The sequence below is a fragment of the Chionomys nivalis genome, chromosome 25 (genome assembly GCF_950005125.1).
Source record: "Chionomys nivalis chromosome 25, mChiNiv1.1, whole genome shotgun sequence".
In the NCBI taxonomy this organism is placed as follows: domain Eukaryota; kingdom Metazoa; phylum Chordata; class Mammalia; order Rodentia; family Cricetidae; genus Chionomys; species Chionomys nivalis.
The window spans coordinates 29,485,259-29,511,044 of NC_080110.1; the positions used below are offsets into that span (position 1 = coordinate 29,485,259).

The 25,786-nt window shown below is 41.9% G+C and overlaps 1 protein-coding gene across 20 annotated transcripts in view; it reads right to left on the minus strand.

Annotated features, from left to right (window-relative positions):
- The window catches only part of R3hdm2 (R3H domain containing 2), a 111,876-nt gene that overhangs the window by 52,241 nt on the left and 33,849 nt on the right, over positions 1-25,786 (minus strand). For 18 of the 20 annotated variants that reach the window (XM_057758141.1, XM_057758140.1, XM_057758135.1 and 15 more), the window contains one exon: positions 1,670-1,868. The exons of the other annotated variants lie outside the window; for them this stretch is intronic. In XM_057758141.1, coding sequence (XP_057614124.1) covers positions 1,670-1,834 — 165 coding nt within the window. In that variant the 5' untranslated portion in view covers positions 1,835-1,868. The remainder of the gene's footprint in view (positions 1-1,669; positions 1,869-25,786) is intronic. 20 annotated transcript variants of the gene reach the window in all.

A 25,786-nucleotide genomic window follows, 5' to 3' on the forward strand; every position in this document is an offset into this window, starting at 1 on the left:
CCTGAGGAGACTCAGAAGAACACCTGGAAGCCTGCTTTGATGTAAGGGGATGCTGTGCTGGCCATTTTTAATTTTTTTTTTTTTTTTTTTTTTAGGTTGTTATCAGAAAGTCTTTATTAACCCTGCATTCCTTTCAGATCATACTGGACCTCTTCTAGTCTTCATCTCTTTCAGCACAAATCTTTTTTTTTATTTTATTCTTTTTTTAAATAAAATTTCCACCTGTCCCCTTTCCCATTTCCCTCCCCCTCCTCCCAAATATTGCCCCTCCCCCCACTCCCCTTTCCCTATCCCCACTCCTCCTCCCCCCACTCCATTCCCCCTCCCTCTCGATACTGAAGAGCAGTCCAAATTCCCTGCCCTGCGGGAAGACCAAGGTCCTCCCACTTCTATCTAGGTCCATGAAGGTGAGCGTCCAAACAGGCTAAGCTCCCACATAGCCAGTTCATGTATTAGGATCGAAACCTTATAGTTGGTTATGCTACTTTCTGAAACCACTTTAGAAACTATTCCTTTTTTGTGTACAAGGAAGCAATCCAAATTATATTAAGATGAGTATTGAATGATATGCCTCAAGAAAGTTGGGGAGCTTCCTCGTGTACAGCAAAGGTACAGCTTCGAATTAGAGGAAAATGCAGCAAATATACTAAGAGTCGGTGAACTCAGGTCCAAACAGATTGAGATGTCGTTGTCTTCTTTTGATTTCATCATGGACTCTTTATACAGGGTGGTTTTCTTTTCTTTCTGAAAGACAAGGTTTCAGGTAGCCTGGCCCTGAACTTGCTAGATAGCCAAGGATGACCCTGGACTCACTTCCTAAGGGACTGTAAGCTGTCACAGTGGGCACCAGCTTGACTCAGACCTAGAGTCACTTGGGACAAGGACATCAACCGAAGAATTACCTTCATCAGACTGACCCGTGGCCACGTGAGAAATTTTCCTTTCTTCTTTTTCTTTGATTTTGTTTGTTTTGTTCTGTCTTGTTCACTATGACTGTCTAAAACTTTCTATGTTGATCATAATGGCCTCAAACTCAAGAGATCCATTTGCCTCTGTCTCTGTACGCTATGATTAAAGGCGGGCTTGAGGCAGAGGAGGGCCCAGTCCACTGTGGACAGTGCCATCTCTAGACAGGCAGGCCTGGGCTGTACAGGAACAATACTGAAAGAGTCAGTAAGCAGCCTTCTTTCACAAGCCCATGGTTTTTGCTTGAGGTACTGCTGGAGGCTCCCTCAACAATAAACTGTAACCTGTCCGCTGAAATAAACCCTTTCCTCCTCAACTGCTTTTTGAAATAAACCCTTTCCTCCTCAACTGCTTTTTTTTTTTTTTTTTTTGGTTTTTCGAGACAGGGTTTTTCTGTGGTTTTGGAGCCTGTCCTGGAACTAGCTCTTGTAGACCAGGCTGGTCTCGAACTCACAGAGATCTGCCTGCCTCTGCCTCCCGAGTGCTGGGATTAAAGGCGTGCGCCACCACCGCCCGGCTCAACTGCTGTTTGTTAAACGTTTTATCACAGCAACCAAAAGCAAAGCAGGACACAACGGAGCAAGACTACGCCTGGCTCTGGGTTAAGTTTCTGGAGAGCTCATACCAGAAATTGATAGATTCCGACCATTTTCTGCTTCTCTTCAAGCTAAAGGACTACAAACAGCACACACTCACTCCTTACCTGTGTCTCCTGGCGCAAACCAGTATCTTCACCCTCTTTCTCAACTTCTTCCTTACTTGGAGTTTTAGTTATAAATTTGTTTTTGCTTACAGATTCTTCCACCAGTTTTTTTTCTGATTCTTTCATTATCTCCAGAGTCTCCTGAGTAGTGTGACTGTTAGACATGTTCTGCAGAGGACACAGCAGTTTCTATGGGCTCCTGAGAAACACCAAAGGCAATAGATGAGAGGTACAGCTTCACACACACACCGGCACACACAGAGAGTCAGCAGTTTCCCTACAAGCTAGAAAAAATTCCTCTGGTAAACACCACCCTTGGATTAATTTCTTTTATTTTATCATTTAACTAATTTTATTTATTTATTTATTTATTTATTTATTTATTTATTTATTTATTTATTTTTGAGGCAGGGTTTCTCTTTGGCCCTGGCTGTCCTGGAATTCGCTCTGTAGACCAGGCCTTGAACTCAGAGAGATCCTACTGCCTCTGCCTCTGCCTCTGAGTGCTGGGTTTAAAAGTATGTATTAACCACACCCAGCTTTCTTTTCTTATCTTCTTAACTTCATAGCTCTCCCTCTCTCTCCACCACCCCTGGCCATATGTGGTCTGCTTCCCATCACTTCAAATTAAACTGTATTTTCTAGATACTGGGTGCTGCAGACCAAACCCAGACCTCAGTAGTGCTAAGCACATATTCTATCACTGAACAAGTAGCCACATGCATTTTCTAGAATTTCACAGAAATAAAATCACACTGTCTAGGCAATTTTCCTCAGCATAATTATTTTGATATTCACCCGAGTTCGGTTCTAAAGCAATTCAAGATGAATTCTGAGTTCTCTTGACACTTTATATGCTGTCAGCTACAGAATCTGCTCATATTTCCAGCTGTACTACTTAAATCACTAGATTCTTTCTAGAATAATGTATCATAAAGCTCTATTCTTCACCAGAAACACCCTTCTTTAACAAAAGGAAGAACTACTTCCCACAGCTACAACAAACCACAAAATTGTTAGCAGCTTCAAGATACAGACTATTAAAAAGCAGCTCAATCACCCAGCAGCACAGCATCTTACATTCTTCCTTTCACACAGCTGAAAGTGCACTACAAGAGAAGAACTTTCTAACCATCTGTCCTCCAAAAAGATTGAGTATCTTCCTGGAGCAGGAGAAAATCTTAGCTTTGCTATTCACTGTTCTGTTCAGTCAATCTACCACCTCCCAAGGACATAGATTATGTATGACTAGGGTGGCTTCTCATCACGTACTGTCACTGCCTGGGAAATATCTGTTTCCTGTAGATTCCCAAAGTGATCTAAGAAGATGCTCTATAGATAGATTCACATCTTTTTTTCTTAAAGTTTTCTAAATATATATTCTTAATTTCTTCATTCATCAGCTCTCAGGTGGCCATCAGGTTAGTATCAACTGTGCTGCTCCTAGCACTTCCTTGTTCTGGTATGCAACCACACTGCTTGATGACTTCTGGGTAACCATAGATTCAGTGGTGAGGAAAATAAACAAAGCTTGTGTTAGCCAAATCCTCAGTGCTGACACCTTGCATCTATGTTCCCAACTCACAGAATTAGCAAATGAAAAAGCATGGATCCGAAGCAAGTCCTCTGCCTCCAAATGTCCTGTTCCTTCCTCTGGGTCTTCCTCAGACAGCGAGCCTCGCCGCGCGCCACTCCCGCGCGTCCCGCAGTCCGGCGGCGGGCTCGAAACTCTGGCCTCCCGAAGGCACATAGATCCACATTTTTACTGCTGAGGCCAAACTCTCTCAGCATCAAGAATGCTCATAAATGCTACTTCTTACAGGGATCGCATCACTGAGTATATTTTGATCCTGAATTCAATCACATTTATTCCCAGTATGGCTTTACAATCTGAGCTAAATAAGTAAATGATTAGCAATGCTTCCAGAAAGTTGTCAACCAACATTTTCTTATCCTTCAAATCGATTTAAAGGGTCAGACCCCAGTCTCCCAAGCAGCACAGGTAGCCTCATCGGATACAAGCTAAACTGCCTGCAAGATTACTGTTGTCTGCCTGGTAGCAGCTCCCAAGCAGCTGTTAGAAACCTAGTTTGCCTAGGGAGATAAAAACTCTTTATTTTGAGCATAGTGGTACACATCTATAATCCCAGCACTTGGGAGGCAGAGGCCAGCCTGGTCTACACAGTTAGTTCCAGGACAGCTTGGAATACACAGATAGACCCTGTCTCCAAAAAGAAAACAAACAAACAAACAACAACAACAAACCCAAAAAACAGTTGACAGCTGGGCATTCCCGTATTTCTGTATTCTCAGCACCTGGGAGGCTGGAGCTGAAGGAGAGAGCCCCTTGAGCCTTTTAAGTTTAAACTGGGCAGGGGGAGAGGAGGAAGGTGTTGTATATGGACATCCCACCTTGAATGTACCCAATGCCATCTAGATGGGGGAAATAAAATACTGTTCTAGATATACTGATTAACTGATGCGTGTTACAGGCTTCTATTGATGTGGGATTCCCCTCTGTATGCTGTGAATATGTTTTATTACCATTGCTAATAAAAGTAGAGAAGCTACTTTGGCCTATGGCAGGGCAGAACAGAGCTAGGCGGGAAAACTAAACTTAATGCAGGGAGAAAGAAGGTGGAGTTAAGGAGATGCCATGTTGCTGCCAAAGGAGAAAGATGCTAGAACCTTCCCAGTAAGACACAGCCTCATGGAGATACACAGATTAATAGAAATGGGTCAATATAAGATATAAGAACTAGGTAGGAGTACACCTAAACCATTGGCCATGCAGTGCTATAATTAATATAGTTTCTGTGTGATTATTCGAGCCTGAGTGCCAGGAGATGAAGGTGCAGTCTTCACTTAAATTCTTCTTTTTCTTTCTTTCTTTCTTTTTTTTTTTAATTTTTTTTTTGTTTTTTGAAACAGGGTTTCTCTGTAGCTTTGACCAGCCTGGCCTTGAACTCACAAAGATTCACTTGGCTGGGATTAAAGGCGCGCACCACCACTGCCCAGCAACATTCTATAGAAAGTTATAACCCACAAGTGTTTCTTTTTCTTTTTCTTTTTTTTTTTTTTTTGGATTTTCGAGACAGGGTTTCTCCGTAGCTTTTGGTTCCTGTCCTGGAACTCACTCTGTAGACCAGGCTGGCCTCGAACTTAGAGATCCGCCTTCCTCTGCCTCTCGAGTGCTAGAATTAAAGGTGTGCACCACACTTCTGCCTTAAAATAACCTTTAATTAAGGTAATTCCTAGTAATAAAACTTCATGGCGGATGGCGGGCTGGGCGGAACAGACACAAAAATGAAATTACAACTTAATGGCAAGTCAATTTATTAATTTTTAAAAAATACTGAAAAGGAAGAACAGCAGGAACTTATGGCATGACTTATTGAGTAAGAATATTTACTGTATAAGCATGAGGTCTTGAGTTCAAATACTCAGAACCCAAATTAAAACAAATCAAAACAGCAGGCACGAGCCAGGAGTTGTGTGGCCGTCTATGTTTAATCGCAGCACTCAGGAGGCAGACAGGTGGGTCTGTGTCAATCTGAAGCCAGCCTGGTGTATACATGACTGCTAGGCCAGCCAGGGCTGCACATGCCCATTCTAGTGTTGATGGTAGAGTTAGACAAGCTCCCTGGTACTTGATGTGCCCTGGCCTTTGCACTACACAAACGCCCCAAATTATAAAAAGTAAAAAAAAAAAAAAGGTTTAAAGTGAGAATGACTTTAGACAGTAGAAGGCATGGAAGTAATTTCCCTTCTGATGGTTTATTTGGCATAAAGAAGAAATTAAGGAGTTGGGAGATTTTACTTTTGGCAGAAGAAACAAAAAAAGATTATTTCATATGCAACAGTGACTAAAACAAAGCAAATATCTGAAGCTCCCAGGAGAGCCCATATGAGCACCCTGTAAACTACTTGTACATACTGTTTTTTAGAAAAGCACAGTTTCTAAGGCAGAGGATCTTCTGAGATACTCAAGGCTCAAAGCGGCACACAAGCAGCTGCTGGGAGCATGAAGACACATGATAGAGCAGGGAGGGCGGCTGGACATCAAGATTTAACCACTTCTTTCACAGAGAATACTACACAGTCCCCATCAATTTTTGACTGCCACATCAGTACCTTCCAGAACACAGTGAAACAATACATTCTTCTATAAACTCTATAAACAACTGCAAAGCAATGGAGCAAAGGGAATACATTAGATAGGGAATACTCAGAGAGAGAGGCAGACTCATATTCACCATCCCTCTCCCCAGGAGCCTGCTATGTGTCTCAGATTAGCCATGGGTCTACAGCACTCTACAGCACTCCGCCTTAGTGTCCTAAGTGCAGCATTATAGGAGACATCACCTCAGCTCTCACTTCACAATGAATGTCAGCTAGAGAGAATACAAACATGACAGTATTGGTACTAAGAACACTGACTTACCCTGTAGTAAATTTCTGGTAAAGTTTCCCAGGCATTTACTCATTCATGTATGAAGAGCAAACTGCTCAAAAGTAATATGTTAAAAATTTACTGGACCAGTGAGATGGCTCAGTAGGCACCTGTCTCTCTACATAATTACATGCAGATTAAGAATAAAACCAAGAGGCTGCAGAGATGGCTCAGCAGTTAAGGGTACTGGCTGCTCTTCCAGAGGACCCGTATAGCAGCTCATAACTGTCTATAACTCCAGTACTAGGGGACCAGACACTCTTATACATATATGCAGGTAAAACAACAATGCACATAAGATAAAAATAAATAAACTATTAAAAAAAGACTAAAACCAAGCTAAATATATAACTATAATTTCAGCACAGTATGTCGAGGAAGAAGGAACATATACATGAACAGTACTGTAAGATCCTGTCTCACAGCAAATTGGAGAAAGAGCTCAGCAGTTAAGAACACTTGTTATTTTTTACAGAAGACTCAGGTTCAACTCAGTTCTGAGCACCCATACGGGGGCTTACAACTGTAAGTAACTCCATTTCCAGGGCATCTGATGCCCTCTTTGACATGGTACACATATATACATGCAGGCAGAACATTCACAAAAATAAAATAAATCTAAATTTATTAAATAAGTAAATCTAAAGAAAACAAAAAAAGGAAAGGGATAAGTGAAACTCATCTTTGATGATTAAGTCAGAAAGTGGTTGTTTTAAGAACTGATAAGAGAAAGTAAGAGCCCATTCATAAATTAATACAAATACTCTATCTTGCTGGATGTGGTAGTTCATGCCTATAATGTAAACCCTCGGAAGGCTAAGGCAAGACGATTACCATCAGGCCAGTCTGGGCTACAGGGTTGAGATCCTGTCTCCAAAAACAAAAACAAACAAACAAACAAAAAAAAATCAAGCAACCAAAACTAAAAGAAATAATGAAATTGTTTGCAGTAATGTTTTTTCTTGTTTATTTATTTATTTCTATTTTATGGACATTGGTGTTTTGAGTATCAGATCCCCAAGAACTGGAGTAACAGACAGTTGTGAACTGCCATGTGGGTGCTGGGAATTGAACCCACACCCTCAAGAAGAGCAGTAGTGCTCTTAACCACTAAGCCATCTCTCTAGCCCCTTGTTTATTAAGATTTAATTTAAAGTGTTTGCCAAAATGTATGTATAGGCATGACAAATGTCTCTGGTCCTGTGATGGTCAGGCGAGGTCACTGGATCTGCTGGAAAAGGAGTAACAGATGCTTGTGTGTAGCCATGTGGGGTCCTAGGAATTGAACCTTGGTCATCTGTAAGAGCAGCAGTGCTCTTAACTGCTAAGAGCCTCTGCAGAGTGGCTTTATAGGTGCAGTATACAACTGTCAAAACTCATTAACTGGATATTTAACATCTGTGTATTTTATATTATCTAACTACGCATACACATAACAACAAACAACAACAAAACATCTTAAAGATCAGCAAGATGGACCAATGGGTAAAGAAAAGTTCTCACCACCAAGCCTGACGACCTGAGTTGGATCCCTAGAACCCGCATGATGGACAGAGAACCAATTCCTGCAAACTCTCCTCTGACATCCATTAACCCCTGTTTCCACTAACAAATAAATGCCCAAGAAACAGAGAGAGAATGAAAACCTTAAAAAAAAAAAAAAAAACTTTCGAGAATTAAATAATAGGAACAAAGGATACTGGGATATAGACAGGGATTGGGATAGGGGTATGGGAAAAGAAAGTATAGAAGAGGTCATACTGTATCATCTGCTGGGAGTTGCCTGCCAGCTGCTTTTTTTGGTAAGGAATCGAGGAAAACACAAGAAGACCAAGCAAGCCTAAGGGAACTGAGGACCGGGCTTCCACTTTTCAATTTGTATTGTACACCACTCAAATCAGGGTGCAGGCACCAAGCTCCCACCTGGCCCATTTCTTCCTTGGTTCTGCGAGTCACTTTCCTTCAAAAGAGCCTGCTGCTCAGGCCTGCTCGTGGACAATGGGGCTTGTGTCAGACTGCTGAGCCACAACAGACTTCTTTCTCTTTGGTCAATTCTCACCTAGATGGCATTCTAGCAGGAAACACTAACTGGATCCAGTGTGGGAAGAGGGCATGCTCAGGAGTGTCCTGGGAGATTGAGAGTGGAGGGTTGGGATGGAAATGATTAAGATACACTAAATATATGTATGAAACTGTCAGAGAATAAATGAAAGATACTGAATAATAAAACATCAGAGACTCGTGTACTGCAACCTCTTATTTTCTTTGTTTCTTTCTCTCTCTTTTCTTTTGTGGGGGTGGGGTGGGATGAGCTGGTACTCAAGTGTATTTAAAAAAAAAGAAGGCCAAGCAAGCCTCAGGCCGCAAGCCAGAAAGCAGCACTCCTCCATGGTATCTGCTTCAGTTCTTGACTCCAGGTCTTGTCCTATAATGATATTTTATTTATGTTTTAATAAATAAAGCTTGCCTAAAGATCAGAAGGGCAAAGCTAAGCCACTAGAGGTCAGGCAGCGGTGACACAAACCTTTAATCCCAAGATTTGGGAGACAGAGGAAGATGGATCTCTGAGAGTTCAAGGCCACCCTGGGCTACCTGAGATCAATGCAGAAACAGATCCAGGTGGTGGTAGCTCACACCTTTAATCCCAGTACCAGGGAGTCGTGCGCCTTTAATCCCAGCACTAGAGGGAATATAAAATGGGAGGCGAGAGAGAGGCTCAGTCTGCGTAGTCTGATGTCGCCCAGTCTTGGTAGAGCTAAGACTTCTCTAGTGGTTTGGCTGCTTTGCTTTTCTAGTTTTCAGGTTGAACCTCAATTTTTGTTTCTGGGTTTGTATTATTCAAGGTACACTGCCCTGCTTGAGTTTCTGTCCCAACTTCACTGGATGATGATAAGCAGCAAAATGAAATAAACCCTTTCCTCCCCAAGTTGATTTTGGTCATGGTGTTATACAACAGCAATAGAAACCCTAACTAAGACACTGTGTATCTTACTTGATACTCCTAAGGTGTAGTGTTATTTCTACTTTATAAAACAAAACCAAAAGCAATATAACTGCAAGCCTCACAGAGTTAAATGCTGCTCTGGGATGATGGTTGGCTGAAAAAAGGTGCCTGCTGTCTAGGAAGTTGATCTGAATTCAGTACCTGAGACTTCAGCGGTGAAGAGAGAGCTCACAAGTTGTCCTCTGGCATCCATGAGCACCGACACTCAAACAACAAAGTAAGATTTCTTTAGGGGCTGGAAAGATGGCTTAGTGGTAAGAGCACTGGCTGTTCTTCCGGAGGACGCAGGTTCAATTCCCAGCACCCACATAGTGGCTCATAACTGTCTACAACTTTAGTTCTAGGGTATCTGAGCTGTCTACTGGCTTATGTGGGTACAAGGCATGCATGATAAATGCCTCACTGAAATAAGAGAGAGACTACAGGCTAAACTCTCCCTTCTCTTGTATGGTCTATTTTATAGACCAGGAAGGCTCATCAAACACACATATTATAATTTCATGATAGCTACACCAAGCCATTTCGGGGTTGCAGAAATCAACTGTCATCAGTTTAATAGCAGTAGGCCAGCAACAATACTAACTGCGATAATTAGTTATTATCTAATGAGCTGGGGATGATGGGTGCACATCTGTAATTCCAAAGCTTGGAGGGTAAAGGTAGCAGGATCTGAAGCTCAAGTTTATCCTCGGCTACCTGAGCTATAGGAGACCGTGTCTCAAACAATAATAAAAATCAAAACAAAACACAAAATTCAAAGTCATGGTATTGCTCTGTAGCCCAGGCTGGCTTCAGACTCAGGATGTCCCTGCCTCAGCCTCCTGAGTGCTGGGATTACAGTCGTGTACCATCATGCCCAGTAACAGAGTCCCACTCAGAAGTAGTACCCTGTACTGGCCCTTCCCCACTGGTACTGAATCATTATCCTACAGACATCAGGCCCTTGTCTGTTTAAATTTAATTAGATCATACAAGATATCAAGACAAAGATTTTCTTTTATCCACTTTCATGGCTTGCTTCTTTTTTTTTTTTAAAGTATGCCTGTGTTGCAGGCATATACCAATGCACCTGACTTATTTTATATATATATATATATATATATATATATATATTTTTTTTTTTTTTTTTTTTTTTTTTTGGATTTTTTTCGAGACAGGGTTTCTCCGTGGCTTTTGGTTCCTGTCCCGGAACTAGCTCTTGTAGACCAGGCTGGCCTCGAACTCACAGAGATCCGCCTGCCTCTGCCTCCCGAGTGCTGGGATTAAAGGCGTGCGCCACCACTGCCCGGCTATTTTATATTTTCATTTTCAAAGTTTTTTTTGTTTTGTTTTGTTTTTCGAGACAGGGTTTCCTCTGTAGTTTTGGAGCCTGTGCTGGAACTAGTTCTATAGACCAGGCTGGCCTTGAACTCAGAGATTCACCAGCCTCTGCCTCCCGAGTGCTGGGATTAAAGGTCTGTGCCACCACTTCCCGGCTCATTTCTAAAGAATTTTTAATTAATTAATTTTACGTAGATAAGTGTTTTGTCTGTATGTATGCCTTTGTACTCTGTGCAAATAGCACCCTTGAAGGCCAAGGTTTCAGATCTCCTTGGAATGGAGCTACATGATTATAAACCACTATGTGGGTACCAGAAATGAAACTCTGGTTCTCTGAAGAGCAGTCACTGTTCCAGGCCCAATACTTGTCCATATAAGACACCTTTAAAGCTGGACATGGCGATGCACAGGTGTGACTAGAGCACTAGGAGAGACAGTTGCGGAGGAGCACAAGTTCAAGGTCTCCCTTGGATATAAAATTAATCAAAGCAGCCTAGGACAAACAAGGCCCTATTGCAGATAAAAAAGTTAAACAATTACTTTAATTTCTGATACACATAGTGGTACATGCTTATAGTCCACACAGAATAGGCTGTCAAGAGGATCACCTGAGCTCAATCCAACGCCCAGGCAACATAGTGAGAGCCTGCCTAAAACAAAAACAAAGACTGGGGACATAGATCCGTGGTAAAAGTGCTTGCCTGCAAACTTGAGTAGTGAGAGCACACATAAATGATGGGGGCCTTCGTGGTCAGCCTAAGGTAGTCCAGCCACAAGAGCCAGTGACAAGACATACTGAGAAAGATGCCTAGCAAGACCAAGACCTTGCCTCAAGGAATAAGGTGGGAGAGTCATCAGGACAATTCTGTATATTGACCGCAGGCTTCCACATGCAAATACACATATGTATATATGCACTCATATATACATATGCCCACACATACACAAACCATGCATACACATATATGAAAATGAAAATAAAATTTCATTTTAGGTAAATACTTCTTCTGAAAGTGAGAACTACTTGAAGGTAAGTGATTTTTTAAAAAAAATATTTCAGTGTGAGTTTTGGATAAGCCTTATTCAAGACATTATTTTTAAGATTTATTTATTGCCGGGCGGTGGTGGCGCACGCCTTTAATCCCAGCACTCGGGAGGCAGAGGCAGGCGGATCTCTGGAGTTCGAGGCCAGCCTGGTCTACAAGAGCTAGTTCCGGGACGGGCACCAAAGCTACAGAAAAACCCTGTCTCGAAAAACCAAAAAAAAAAAAAAAAAAAAAAAAAAAAAAAAAGATTTATTTATTTATTTGGTATACATTGTTCTGCCTCAGTATGTCTGCATTCCAGAAGAGGGCACCAGATCTCATTACAGATGGTTGTGAGCCACAATGTGGTTGCTGGGAATTGAACTCAGGTCCTCTGGAAGAGCAGCCAGTGCTCTTATCCTCTGAGCCATCTCTCCAGCTCCAGTTAAGTGATTTTTCAAGACAATGTTTCTCTGTGTAGCCCCAGCTGTCCTGGAACTCACTCTATATACCAGGTCATTCTCAAACTCACAGAGATCCACCTACCTCTGCCTCTGCCTCCTGAGTGTTGGGATTAAAGGTGTGCGCCACCACCACCACCTGACCCATTACTCACTTTTTAATTTTCTCTTTTTGTTGTTGAGTTTTGGGAATTGTGTATGTGGTTGGGATACTGATCCCTCATGAGTATTTGTCTCTGTCCCCCCTTCCCTTCTTACAAATATTTCATAGTGTGCTTTTTCCTTGGCTACTCCTATCTTCTGATGAACAAATCTATTAAATATTTTCATCAAGTTCAAGTTACTTATACTTACTTTGTCCCTGTGTTGCCAGCCACTCTGGTCTCATATCTAAAAAATCACTGTCAAATACATGATCATAAAGCATTTGGTCTATGTTTTTAGGTTTTATATATAAAATGTTTTGGCCCATTTTGAAGTTATTTTTGTGTTCGGCGTTAGGAAAGGGGATACCTTATTTTTACAGAAAAGAATATAAAGTTATTCAGTATCATGTGTTGTAATAAATACTGTCCTTTTCCTACTAAATGATCTTGGTATCCTTCTCAAAAAAAGATGGTATATTTAATGTATATCCAAGGGTTCCTTTCTTTTTTTTTTAAGCAACTTATTTTTATGTTCATGGGTGTTTTGCCTCCATGTATATATAAGCACCACATGCGCATCTGGTGGCTGTGTTATCAGATCTCCTGAGGATGGAGTTACGGACAGTTGTAAGCTACTATGTGGGTGATAGGAACTGAGCCTGTTCTCAAGCCCCAGGGGTTTCTTTATTCTCCTGGTCTGTATGTGCTGTGTAGATACCACAGCTGGATTACTGCACTCCAGGAAGGCTTGAGTCCTCCTTGTGTCATTTATTTCTGAAGCTCTGGGATTACAGGGACCACCACACCCAGCTTCCCCTCTCCCAACTGTTTGCTGTTGTTGTTGTTTGTAAAGATATTTGTGTTTCCTTGAGATTCTATATGAGTTGTTATCCTTTTTTATCTTTTTGAGACAAGGTCTCATTTAGCTCAGCATAGTCTCAAACTCGTGAAGTAGAAGACCCTGAGCTTTTGATCCTCCTGACCCCACCTAAGAGCTGGTTTTCAGGTGTGTGAAAATTTGGTTTTAGGTGGTGGTGCTAAGGGTAGAACCCAGGGCTTTGTGCATGCTAGGCAAGCACCCACTGACCGAGCTACATCCTTAGACCCTCTTCTTTTCTTTCCTTTTTTTTTTGGGAGGGCAGGAACTTGCTGTGTGGCTCAGTCTGTTCTAGGCTAATGGCAGACTCAAGCATGTTGAACAAATGATCTGACATAAGCTATAACTCCAACCCTTTTAAACATTATTTGGGAATAGGTTCTCACTAAGTTTAGAACAAGCAGACCTCAAACTTATGATCTTGCCTCAACATTTCCGCTGGGAAGCAATGAGCATTAATTACTGTGTGTTATTCACAATTTATAATCAGGGTACATTTTTAAATGAGTGAATAAATAAATGAATTAAAGTAATTGAATTACATATTTTAAGACTGTAAATAGAAGGGTAGAATTTAACTCAGGATGGTTGTACATGTGAGTGCTAAGCTAGCCTGGGCTACTGAGAGAAACACTAGCTCATAGAATTAACAAAAAAAAATTGGCTGCAAACTAACTTTTGCACAATGTTTTCTCAAAATGACCTGCTGCTTTCCCAAACTAAGAGAGGGATTTTTTTTTTTTTTTTTTACAACTCTCTCTCAAGGAAGGGATTAATGACAATCCCATTCAAAATTTGCTTCTAAAAACTGTGTGAGCTAAATGTGTTTACTTTATACATATGGGTATTTACTTGTATATATGTCTATGTACCATGTTTGTGCTTGGTGCTTACAGAGACCAGAAGAGGTTGTGGATCTCTTGGAACTGTAGTTATGAAGGTTCTAAGATGCCATGTGGGTGCTGGGTATCAAACCTGGGTCCTCTGAAGGAGCAACAAGTGCTCTTAACCACTGAACCATCTTTCCAGGTTCTGATGGTATACACCTTTAATCCCATTTTAGGAGCTTGTGCAGAAGGATGAGACATTCAAAACTATCCTAAATTATGTAGGTATTTGAGGCCAATCTGAGATCTATGAGACCCTGTCTTAAAATAAAGGTGAGGTTCAATCCCTAGGATCCACACGGCAGAGGGAGAAAACTGACCCCCAAAGTTGTCGTCTGACCCCCACATGTCTGCCATGGCACACATCAACCCTCCCACATCATAAATAAAATTAAATTAAAAATTAGAGCCGGGTGATGGTGGCGCACGCCTTTAATCCCAGCACTCGGGAGGCAGAGGCAGGCGGATCTCTGTGAGTTCGAGACCAGCTTGGTCTACAGAGCTAGTTCCAGGACAGGCTCCAAAGCCACAGAGAAACCCTGTCTCGAGAAAAAAGAAAAAAAAATTAGAGTAACTAGTGGGACAATGGTGGTCCATGCCTTTAATCCCAGCACTGGGAGAGAGAGGCAAGCAAATCTCTGTGAGTTCTAGGACAGACTGCTCTACAGAACAAGTTCTAGGACACCCTACACAGAGAAACCCTGTCTGGGGAGGGTGTGGAAGTAGCTCTGACTGTGGTGGTTTTAATGAGAATGGGAAGGATTAAGAGGAGGTTTGTCACTAGGAGTTGGGTGTTAAAGGCACACACTACTCCCAGCTAGCTCTGCTGTCTCACCATGTAAGCTCTCAACTACTGCTACATGCCTGCCTGCCTGCCTGCCTGCTGACGTGCTCTCCGCCACGATGGTCATGGGCTCTAACCCTCTGGAACCATGAGCCTTCTTTTATAAGCTGCCTTGGTTGTAGTGTTTCCTCACAGCAATAGGAAAGTAACTAATGACCAAGGTAGGGAAGTGAGGATGGAAAACATGAACGCTAACTCCAACTAATCCTTTCTGTAAGGTCAGATACCAAGACAACTGGAACTTCTCAGTGGAAGTCCAGTAATTACGGAAGGAGTGCACTTTAAATATGATAAATATAATATAGAATAATAGTATGATATTTAAATATTTCAAATATGAGGTAGAGGCTTCATCTCCCAATCAAATCCCATTGAAAATAAAGTTCTGGTATTCAGATTTAACAGTTTTTGAGAAAAGCACCTTTTATCATTCTTGAAATGTCTCACTTCACAGCTCTACATTCAGTCAGTACTAATGTAATAAATCACAAATAAAGGAATTCGGCAAGGTTAAATCATCTATGGTCTACCTGTTCACTGGCCCCTAGGTCGGCCAATCTGATTTAGGACTCCACGGCAACAGTCTCTATCACTAGGAACTATAAAATGAGCTCACTCTCTCATCTTAAGTAAAAACTGTTTCCACAGACGGTTTCTGCTACAAATGCTGAGAGAATGGTCTCTGCCAACATGTAACAAATATTGCTGTTCGAGCACCCTAAAATTTCAGTTTGGGGTGGAGTACTGAACAGCAATGCCAATGAATCTATGGAACTAACACTGGATTCCCCTTAAGATTTTTTTCCCCTGTTCAATTTCAGAAGAAAAACTTCTAAGATTCTGAAGGGTCAGAACATGGACGTAAGGGTAATCTAAGTGAACAGTTGGTTTTCATCCTGAGATGAGAGCTCAGCTTCAGTCACTCACAATACCAAAGCTAAAGGCTTTAACTTAATCTTTTTAAAAGTTTCTTTCTTTTTTTCCTTTCTTTTGAAATGCTGTAACAGGCATGGAAACTGACGTATCTTAAGCCTTTGTAGTTCACATGTTCAGACACAGTTACTATAGCCCCTCGCATTCTGTCACATCGGCCATCTTCTCTGCAGATCTCTTCTACCCAACAAAAACCAAAAGCTGCTGCTCCCAAGGCCAAAATAATATATTTGCTCTTCACATTCCATATGACCTCATTCCTCCTCTTTTGCCTGCAAACATCCCTGAAGAAGAAGAAAAAGGAAAGAAAACTGAACCAACCAGAAAAACAAAAACAAAAAAAACCTGCCTCACTAGCACACAGTTGTCCTCTACAAACGGCCTGCATGTTATCTAAGGTCTCCTGTTCTTCTGCTGCAGTTTACCAAAACTGACGAAATATCTCAGAGTGCAACAGCAACTGTGGCCTCTACCCTTTGCCTTGTGTGAGTCAGGCAGTGGTGGTGCACACCCTTAATTCCAGCACTTAGGAAGCAGAGGCAGTTGGATCTCTGTGAGTTCAAGGACAGCCTGGCTTACAGAGTGAGTTCCACGACAGCTAAGGCTACAAAGTGAGACCCTGTCTAAAAAACAACAACATAAATAATGGAATTAGTTGGAAATTATGAAATTATGAATTTTAATTGTGTTCACATTGCTCTTTGTATTCTCTAACTGTAGTAAAATATATAAAACATTAATTTTTCTATTTTAACATTTTATGTATACACTCATTTGTATAGGTGGACAAGGTGGACATGTATACATGTGCATGTTGAGGTCAGAAGCTAAGATGTATTCCTAATTGCTCTCCATCTTTTTTGTGTTTTTGTCTCAGAGCCAATCTAACTGGGAGCTCACCAATTCAACTCAGTTCAGTCAATGAGCCTTAGACACCCTCCTGCATCTGCCTCTCTGGCACTGGGATGACAGGAGTCCATGCGGTGTGTACCATTTTGCTAGCTTTTATGTGAGTGCCTGAGTCCTAACTTGGGTTCATGTCCTACATGAGAACCACTTTACCAGCAATACTATCTCTCCAGCCCTATTTTAACAATTTTTTTTAAAAAAATCTATTTTAGCCAGGTAGTGGAGAGCCAGAGGCAGGCAGTTTTCTAAGTCTGAGGCCAGTCTGGTCTACAGAATGAGTTCCAGGACAGTCAGGGCTACATAGAGAAACCCTGTCCAGGAAATCAAACAAACAACAACAAAAGATTTATTTTAGCTTTAATTATGTATGTAGTGGGGTGTATATGTGCTCAGGAGCCAGGAGAGAGCATCTGATACCCTGGAGTTAGAGTTGCAGTGGCTTCCAGACATGGTGCTGTGTCAGAGCAGCAAGTTCTTTCCAGTCCCTGTCTTACAGTGTTTTAGCATATACTCCAATAATATTAAGTACATCAAAGTTGTTACACTAAGATACTGCTGCTGCAGGATATCTGATCCTACTGTGACACTCTGAGACTGTTAATAAAGTTAACTTTGAATCAGGGGTGGAGTCAACAACTAGCTGACTGGAATTAGCCTTAGAGACAGGCGTTGGCACTTTTAGCTTCTTTTACCTGCTCTCTCTCTCTGGATCCCTCTTTATTGTTTTCTTTTCAAAAGATCTTGAAGGCTAGATAGATGGTTCAGGGGGCAGTGGCAGCTACTACTAAGTCTGACAACCTGAGTTTGATCCCTTGACCCACATGGACGAATGAGAGAACTGATGTCAACAAGTTGTCCTCTGACCGCCGCCACATGTGCATCATAGCAGGTGGGCAAACAAACACACACACACACACACACACACACACACGATAAATACAACTGATATAAAAAAAAAGATATAAAGAACTTAAGCTATTAAGTATCCAAGTTCGGTGTATTTATTGGGTTTGAAAGGACAAGAAGCTGAATGAAAAGGTATTTTCTAGTTGGGCGCAGGCCTTTAATCCCAGCATTCAGGAGGCAGAGGCAGGTGGATCTCTGTGAGTTTGAGGCCAGCCTGGTCTACAAAGAGAGTTTCCAGGACAGTCAGGACTACACAGAGAAACCCTGTCTCAAATAAACAAGCAAACAAAAAAATACATATATATATATATATATATATATATATATATTCTATTATATACATGGATCATAATTTATCTAGCCATTTCCTCATTATTGTGAATTCAAAGACAGCTATCAATTTTACATTAAAATGCTCTAATGAACACATTTGAAGCTATATCTTTATTTAAAAAAAATTTCATTGACTTCCTCAGGATATATGTATTCTGGAATTTTAGAGATAAAATGTTTTACCAGGCGGTGGTCGTGTACACCTTTAATCCCAGCATTTGGGAGACAGGCAGGTGGATCTCTGTGAGTTTGAGGCCAGCCTGGTCTACAAGAGCTAATTCCAGGACAGGCTCCAAAAACTACAGAGAAACCTTGCCTCGAAAAACCAAAAAAAAAAAAAAAGAGAGAGAGAGAGATAAAATGTTTTTCCTTACTTCACCCATTTAAGGAAAAAAAGCTTGCACAGTTAGTGTTTTCAACTGTCCCATGCCATGTCCCCTTCTCAGGCCTCATGGTGGGATCTTCAACTTTTTTTTAAAAATATTTATTTATTTATTTATTATGTATACAATATTCTGTCTGTGTGTATGCCTGCAGGCCAGCAGAGGGCGCCAGACCCCATTACAGATGGCTGTGAGCCACCATGTGGTTGCCGGGAATTGAACTCAGGACCTTTGGAAGAGCAGGCAATGCTCTTAACCTCTGAGCCATGTCTCCAGCCCCCAGAGATCTTCAACTTTCAGAATACTACACATGGGCAGTACTGTTCTCACTTTTGCCAAATCAATCATTCTCTCATATTTTACTTACTTATTTTGTATGTGTATGCATTGGACACACGCATGGCATGTGTGGAAGGCAGAGGACCACCAGTAGGAGTCGGTTCTCTGCTTCCATACGCAGGCTGCCAGGCCTGGTGACAGCTGCCTTTACCCCTGAGTCATCTCACTTGTCCACTCTTCTCTTTTGGGGGCGGAGTCAAGACAGGGTTTCTCTGTATACAGCCTTGGCTGTCCCAGAACTTGTTCTGCACTATAGTAGTTTAGTAAGCAACTTAAAAGATACAAAAGAATAGCAAAGTTACAGCACAGGGCTGGTGAGATGACTCAGACATTAAAGGCTAGGCTCACAACCCAAAACATGTTATAAAATAAAACTAGAAGTGGCCAGGCAGTGGTGGTGCACGCCTTTAATCCCAGCACTCCGGAGGCAGAGGCAGGTGGATCTCTGAGACTTTGAAGCCAGCCTGGTCTACAAGAGCTAGTTCCAGAACAGGCTCCTAAGCTACTCTGTCTCAAAAAATAAAAATAAAAAACTAAAAATAAAATAAAGAAAAAAAAACTAGAAGGTAAAAGGAACAGGATGGATAGTTTAGTATTTTTATTTTATTTTGTTCTCAAGACAGGGTTTCTCAGTAGCTATGGAGTTTGGTAGGTTTGATTCAATGTTTGGTCTATTTAAAATCCTACATTTTCTTTGGAGGTCAAGGCACCTCAATGGTACAGCATACACTTAGTGTATACAAGACTTCCAGCTCACTATCAGGCACAACTAACCTTTCCCAAATCAGTTCATTTTAAAATGTGGTAGTAATTTTAAGGAATCCTCATCGTGATCGCTCATACAAACCATACATTCTACAGATACATGAAGAAAGACAGTCCAATGAGCACAGCACCTCTCCAGAGAAACATAAGGAATGGCTCTCCCGAGGTGGGTGCCCAAGGCAAATGTCCCAGTGATAGAGATGGGAGCAAGCAGATAATAAGAAGTCACTGGAGGGGCTGGAGAGATGGCTCAGAGGTTAAGAGCATTGCCTGCTCTTCCAAAGGTCCTGAGTTCAATTCCCAGCAACCACATGGTGGCTCACAACCATCTGTAAGGAGGTCTGGTGCCCTCTTCTGGCCTGCAGGCATACACACAGACAGAATATTGTATACATAATAAATAAATAAATATTTAAAAAAAAAAAAAAAAGAAGTCACTGGAAAAGAAAAGCCAGTCCAAGCTGGTGGTTCTGTGTAGGTGGAGGCTCTCAGTTGACCTCAGAACAAACACCACAGTCAGAGATGCTGGCCCAACTGCTGGCTCTTCCTAAATTTAGCTCAGAAGCCCTCCTGCGTGTAAATATTAGATTGGGCCTTGAGAGCAAAAAGTCTGTATATAAATAAAGTTCATTCTCTATAAATTTACATCAGAAGCTGTGAATTTTGTTTTGTTTTGTTTTTTTTGTCTATTTTTTTTGAGCCCTGGGGCTCACCATTAATTAATAAATCAATAATAAATCTAGTGATAATTAATAATTTATTATTTGAGACAGGGTTTCTCTGTAGCTTTGGAGCTGTCCTGGAACTCTGTCCTGGCTGGCCTTGAACTAAGCGATCTGCCTGCGTTAAAGGCATTCACCACCGCTGCCAGGCTTGGGGCTCACTATTACAGACCAGACTGGACTCAAATTTACGTAGATCTGCTTGCTTCAGCCTAAGTGCTGGGGTTTGTGTGCCAGCACACTGGGCACAGCTGCAGATTTCCAAAGGCTCCAACATGTCACTGCAAGACCAGCAGTGTGAACTGACAACAGCTGCCCGGCAGCTCTCCTCACTTCCTGGTTCTTTTTCCTACTACAAACTGAGCAGGGTTTTCTTGGCTGCCTCTTCCTGAGCATGCCTTCTCCTACTCAACCACACTCCTCCACACCCACTCACTTCAAACACAAGGCTCTTCCACAATTGCTAGTTTACTTATAGGCTTAAGCCAATAAGGCTCAAGTACTAGGGATAAAAAGGGCCCAGGCAGGAGGTCAGACTAGCAACTCACTGAAGACTCAAGGAACTGCTTCTCTACCTCAAAGTTTTGCTGGCTCTTCTATTGTCCTGGCTTGTCATTCTTCACTATCATAAGAACCTGGAGCTACTCAGAATAACTCACGTGACTACTGAGTTTTCATGACCCTAATTCTCTAGAATTAAGCCCACCTGAGCCAATAGATAGGCTCCATCGCACCCAAAGACTCCACAACACCAAGATTTGAAAGTAAATTAGAACAATGGTAGGAAGCAAAAAAAACAGTTGGACATCGTAGCATGCCTATAATCCCAACACTCTGGAGGCTAAAGCAGGAGGATGCCATGAGTCTGAGATCAGCATGGGCTACATATGGAGATTTTTTTTTTTGTTTTGTTTTTGTTTTTTTTTTTGTTTTTCGAGACAGGGTTTCTCTGTAGCTTTGGTGCCTGTCCCGGAACTAGCTCTGTAGACCAGGCTGGCCTCGAACTCCCAGAGATCCGCCTGCCTCTGCCTCCTGAGTGCTGGGATTAAAGGCGTGCGTCACCACCGCCTGGCCATATGGAGATTTTGTATGAAAACAAAACATCAAACAAGAACAAAAAGAAAGCAAAATCAAAACCGGCATGGTGGTCCACACCTGATCTCAGCCCTTAGAAGGCTGAGATAAGAGGATCTGGGAATATGAGGTTGGGATGGGCTACATAGTGAATCTGAGGCCCATGTGGTAAGGCTCTCTACAAAAACCAGAACAACAAACCCAAACCAACAAAGAGATGAATGATGATCAAGAAAAAAAAAGTTACTAATCTTTTCAGAGTGCATGTTCACAATTTGGCCTTTGAGATCAAATTAGAAAGCGCAGACCTTTACTCTCAGTGCTTAGGAGATCGAGGCCAGCCAGGTTTACATAGTAAGTTCCAAGACAGCCAGAGTGACACAGAGAAAATCTTTTTTGAAAAACAAACCAACAAAACAAAAAAACAAGAAAAAGAAAGGCTACTTGGCCTGCCTCTGTAGAGCTGGAAGCAGAAGTGTGTGCCTCAGAACCCGGCATGGTCTTGAAGAGGGCCAGCTGTGTCAGAGCATCTCCCATGGAATGCTCACTCCATACTTACATTCCTTTCAGAAACTCACTATTTCATGTGGCTTAGAAACCTGTTCTGGTTTCTTCAGACCTTCCACGTGAGGGGCGGGGCTGTAGCTCAGTGGTACAGCTCACAGCATACATAAGGCATTAGGTTTGATCCTCATACCACCCCAAAAAGGAGAAAGGCTGGCGAGATGACTCAGCAGATGAAAAAGTGTTTGCCATGCGAGCCTGATAACCTAAATTCAATCACCAGAAATGACAAAAAGACACATGTGGTGGCTTCCATCTGTAATCCTGGCACTCTAGGGTAAATGGGGGGCAGAAACAGGAGAACCAAGAAGCTTGTGGGTCAGCTGGCCTAAAAGACAGCTCAGCAGAATTAAGAGAGACACACAAGGGGGGAGCAGGGAATCAACTCCTCAAAAGTAGTCCTGACTTCCATGTGTGCTTCAAGGCACACAAACATGGATGTAGACATACACAGAGCACACACATATGGATGTAGACACACATACACAGCAGCATACATGGATGTAGACACACAGCATGTATACATGAACGTTGACGCACACACATGAGTAAATTTCTAAGTAATGTGAAACCACAAATGGTATGATCTATTTGATTTCTAAATATTAGTTGTAATGGCTAATGCTAATTCAGTTTTGAAAGTGTCTAGGAATTGGGGGATAGGGATGGCTCAGTCAGTAAAGCATGAGGACCTAGTTTGGATCCCGAGCGCCCCTGTGAAGAGTTGGTGCCTATCACACCAGCACTGGGAAAGAGACAGGAAGGAGACAGGAGAGTTCCAGGGGCTCACCGGCCAACCAGTCTAGCCAGGGTCAGCATTCCAGGGTCAGCGAGAGACTGTCCTAGTGGGCTTCAGTTTTTGCTTGACAATAGCCCAGAGTTGAGGGAGCTTCACCTGGGGGTTTTCCCAGATCAGACTGCCAGTAAAAAGTTGACTTTTGTCTTGAATGTAGACTGATGTGGGAGGGCCCAGGCAAGGAAGGGGAGCACCATCCCTATGCAGGTGGTCCTGGGCTATTTACAAAATCTAGTTAACCATGAGCCCAAAAACAAGCTTGTGAGTGAGCCAGTAATTAGTATTTCCCCATAAGTCTGTTTCAAACTCCTGCCTTGTGTCGTGCCCCCCTCCCCACCCCCCCCCCCCCCCGGCTTGGCTTTTCTTAATGGATGGTAAGTTGGAATATGAAATAACCCTTTCCTCCCCAGGCTGCTTCCAGGTCAGAGTGATTCATCACAGCAACAGAGAAGCAAAATGGAATGGAGATCCTGTCTCAAAACTGAGGTAGACAGCAATAGCAGAGGGCATGCCAATCTGCACCTTTCCCTCCAAGGCATGTACATGGGTCTGCACACTGGTACACAGACAATACACATACACACAAAGAGAAAAACAGTAAGTAAATAAATGAGAGGGCTGTCAAGATAGCTCATCAGAAAAAGGCAGTTAAGACCCACACGGTGGAAGAGAGGAGAAAGCTGACTTCTACAACTTGTCCTAACCTCACATATATCATGGTACATGTGTACACATGCATACACACAAGTACACAAAATAAGTATTTTTAAAAATTAAGATTTATGAACCAAGTGGTGGTGGCACATGCCTTTAACCCCGGTACTCAGGAGGCAGAGGCAGGCAGATCTCTGTGAGTTTGAGGACAGCCTGGTAGTACACAGAGAAACCCTGTTTTGAAAAACCAAGATTTATAAAAAAGCTCGGTGGTTAAGAATATTGATTGGTTGCTCTTCCAGAGGACCAGGGTTCCGTTTCAGCACCAACATGACAGCTCACAACTGCCTATAAATCCAATTCTAGGAGATCAAACACCCTCACCTGACCTCATCAAGCACCACGTGTGCATGAGGTATACGAACGTACATGTAGGCAAAACACTCAAGTACACAATAAAAATGATCTTTTTAAAAGATTAGGGTTTGGAGGGGGAAAGGGAAAGGAAGACCATGTAATTATATTATAATCCTCAAATATTTTTTAAAAGATTCATTTTATGTGTATGAGTGTTTTGCCTGAACATATTTGCCTAGCACCCGTGGAGGTCAAAAGACATTGTTTGATCCCCTGTAGCTGGAGTTACAGGCAGTTTTGAGTTGCCATGTAGATATTGGGAACAGAACTTGAACCCTCTACAATAGCAGCCAGCGCTCTTAATCATTGTGCAATCTCTCCAGCCCCATAAAATTTAAAATGTAATAAAAATTGGGTGGTGGGAGCCGGGCGGTGGTGGCGCACGCCTTTAATCCCAGCACTCGGGAGGCAGAGGCAGGCGGATCTCTGTGAGTTCGAGACCAGCCTGGTCTACAAGAGCTAGTTCCAGGACAGGCTCCAAAACCACAGAGAAACCCTGTCTCGAAAAAAAAACAAAAAAAACAAAACAAAACAAACAAAAAAAAAAAATTGGGTGGTGGGGGGGCATTTGGAGACAGGGTTTCTCTGTATAGCCCTGGCTGACCTGGAACTCACTATAAACCAGACTGGCCATGAACTCAGAAAAACCCACCTGCCTCTATCTCCTGAGTGCTGGGATTAAAGGTGTGCGCCCCCATGACCAGAAGAATGCCTTTCTTAAAGAGAGGCTAATAACTGACTATTAACAAAAGTGGGAGATAAAAAAGGGAGAGGTTAAAAAAAATAAAGTGTATTAACTTTAGGTTCAGAAATGGTCTCCTATCAATATATACGGTGGTATATTGCCTGAAATCCCAGGGCCTGAGATGTGGAGGCAGGAGGTGCAGGACTCAAGGTCATTCTTAGCTCTGCGGCAAGTCTGAGGTCAATCCTAGCTATGTTAGAGCCTGTCTTAAATAATAAAAATCATATGAAAACAGTCAATGTTGCAAGAATGTCCTTCCAACATGTATCTTATTTTCAATTATTAAGTTATGCTAAAACACCCTTTACAAAAGCCGCCCTTGATCTTTCTTTAATTCCCCAAAAAGGACTCGGGTGAAAGAAAATGAAAGATAAGAAAAAACTGTGTTCTTACTTTTCTAACACCTTTAACAGCTTTTCTCCTTGACCTTTTCTGAGACCCTGACAGTTAGAAAACAAAGACTTGATTAAAAAGGAAGGCACTTTCAGCTGAAATAAAATGATCTTTTGATTTTTTTTTTTGGCCTGGAAATGACTGAAGCACTTAAAAAAGGCTCTAGATGTAGCCCACCAGCCCTAAGTCAAAGGGAAACCACGCTCAAAACAACTGCCATCTTTTCATTTCGCAGCACTCCTTCCCCCTCAAAGGCTATTCCTGTTCTAGGTGCAGACTGGGAACTGCTCCCAGTGACGTCAGAGCAGTCTCCCAGCAACGGTTCAGGAGGGTTGTCCACCACAGGGGTTTCCTGAAAAGCTAATGAGAAATTACCCACATATTTGCTGCAATATCAAGATGCAAAGATTCGGTGGAATTCAGCTTATTAACCTTACAGCTCCTGTCTCTATGATAAATAGGTTATTCTTTTAGACTGTTCTTCATTTATTCTAGATTTACCCTTTTCTACCTCCCCTCACCCCACTGTCTAAATAAAGTTAAATTGTTAGTTTGAAACATTTATAGATATAATAAATTACTGAGATATTGCAGAAAATAGAACTGCATAATCTAAGCTAAACAACTGAAATTATTATTTTTTTTTTACTTATTACAAAGAATTCAGAATAAGTGGCAGTACAGAACAGAGACATAAATTAAGATAGAAAATAAACAGGCAGATTCTTAAAGGTACAATTCTACAGATGCTATCTTTTATAGAAAGGTGACTCAGATTTTTCTAGGCTCTAGCCTACTGAGTTCTTCAAATTGACCTCTGCAGGTAGCCCTTCAAAGATCAGCAGTATTAAATGGAGTTCATAAAAGGAATTGGAAACCCAAACACTAAATCCAAAAATCAATGAGCTAGGGCTGTTGCTCTCACACCAGTTCATACCTAGCAAGTCCTTCCCAAGCTTTGTTTTAGCTCTATAGATTCAGACTGAATTTTACACTCAACTACAGTGGCAAGGACTTTTATATAACCACCTATTTTGAGCTCTGGAAAACATCACACAAAGTGATCAGGACCAATATAAATAATACAGAAAAAAAAAATCCCAAATTCCAAAACTCAGTTTAAGTTCATAGTTCTGGGTTCTTAGCCCTCCCTCCTCAAGAGCTCTT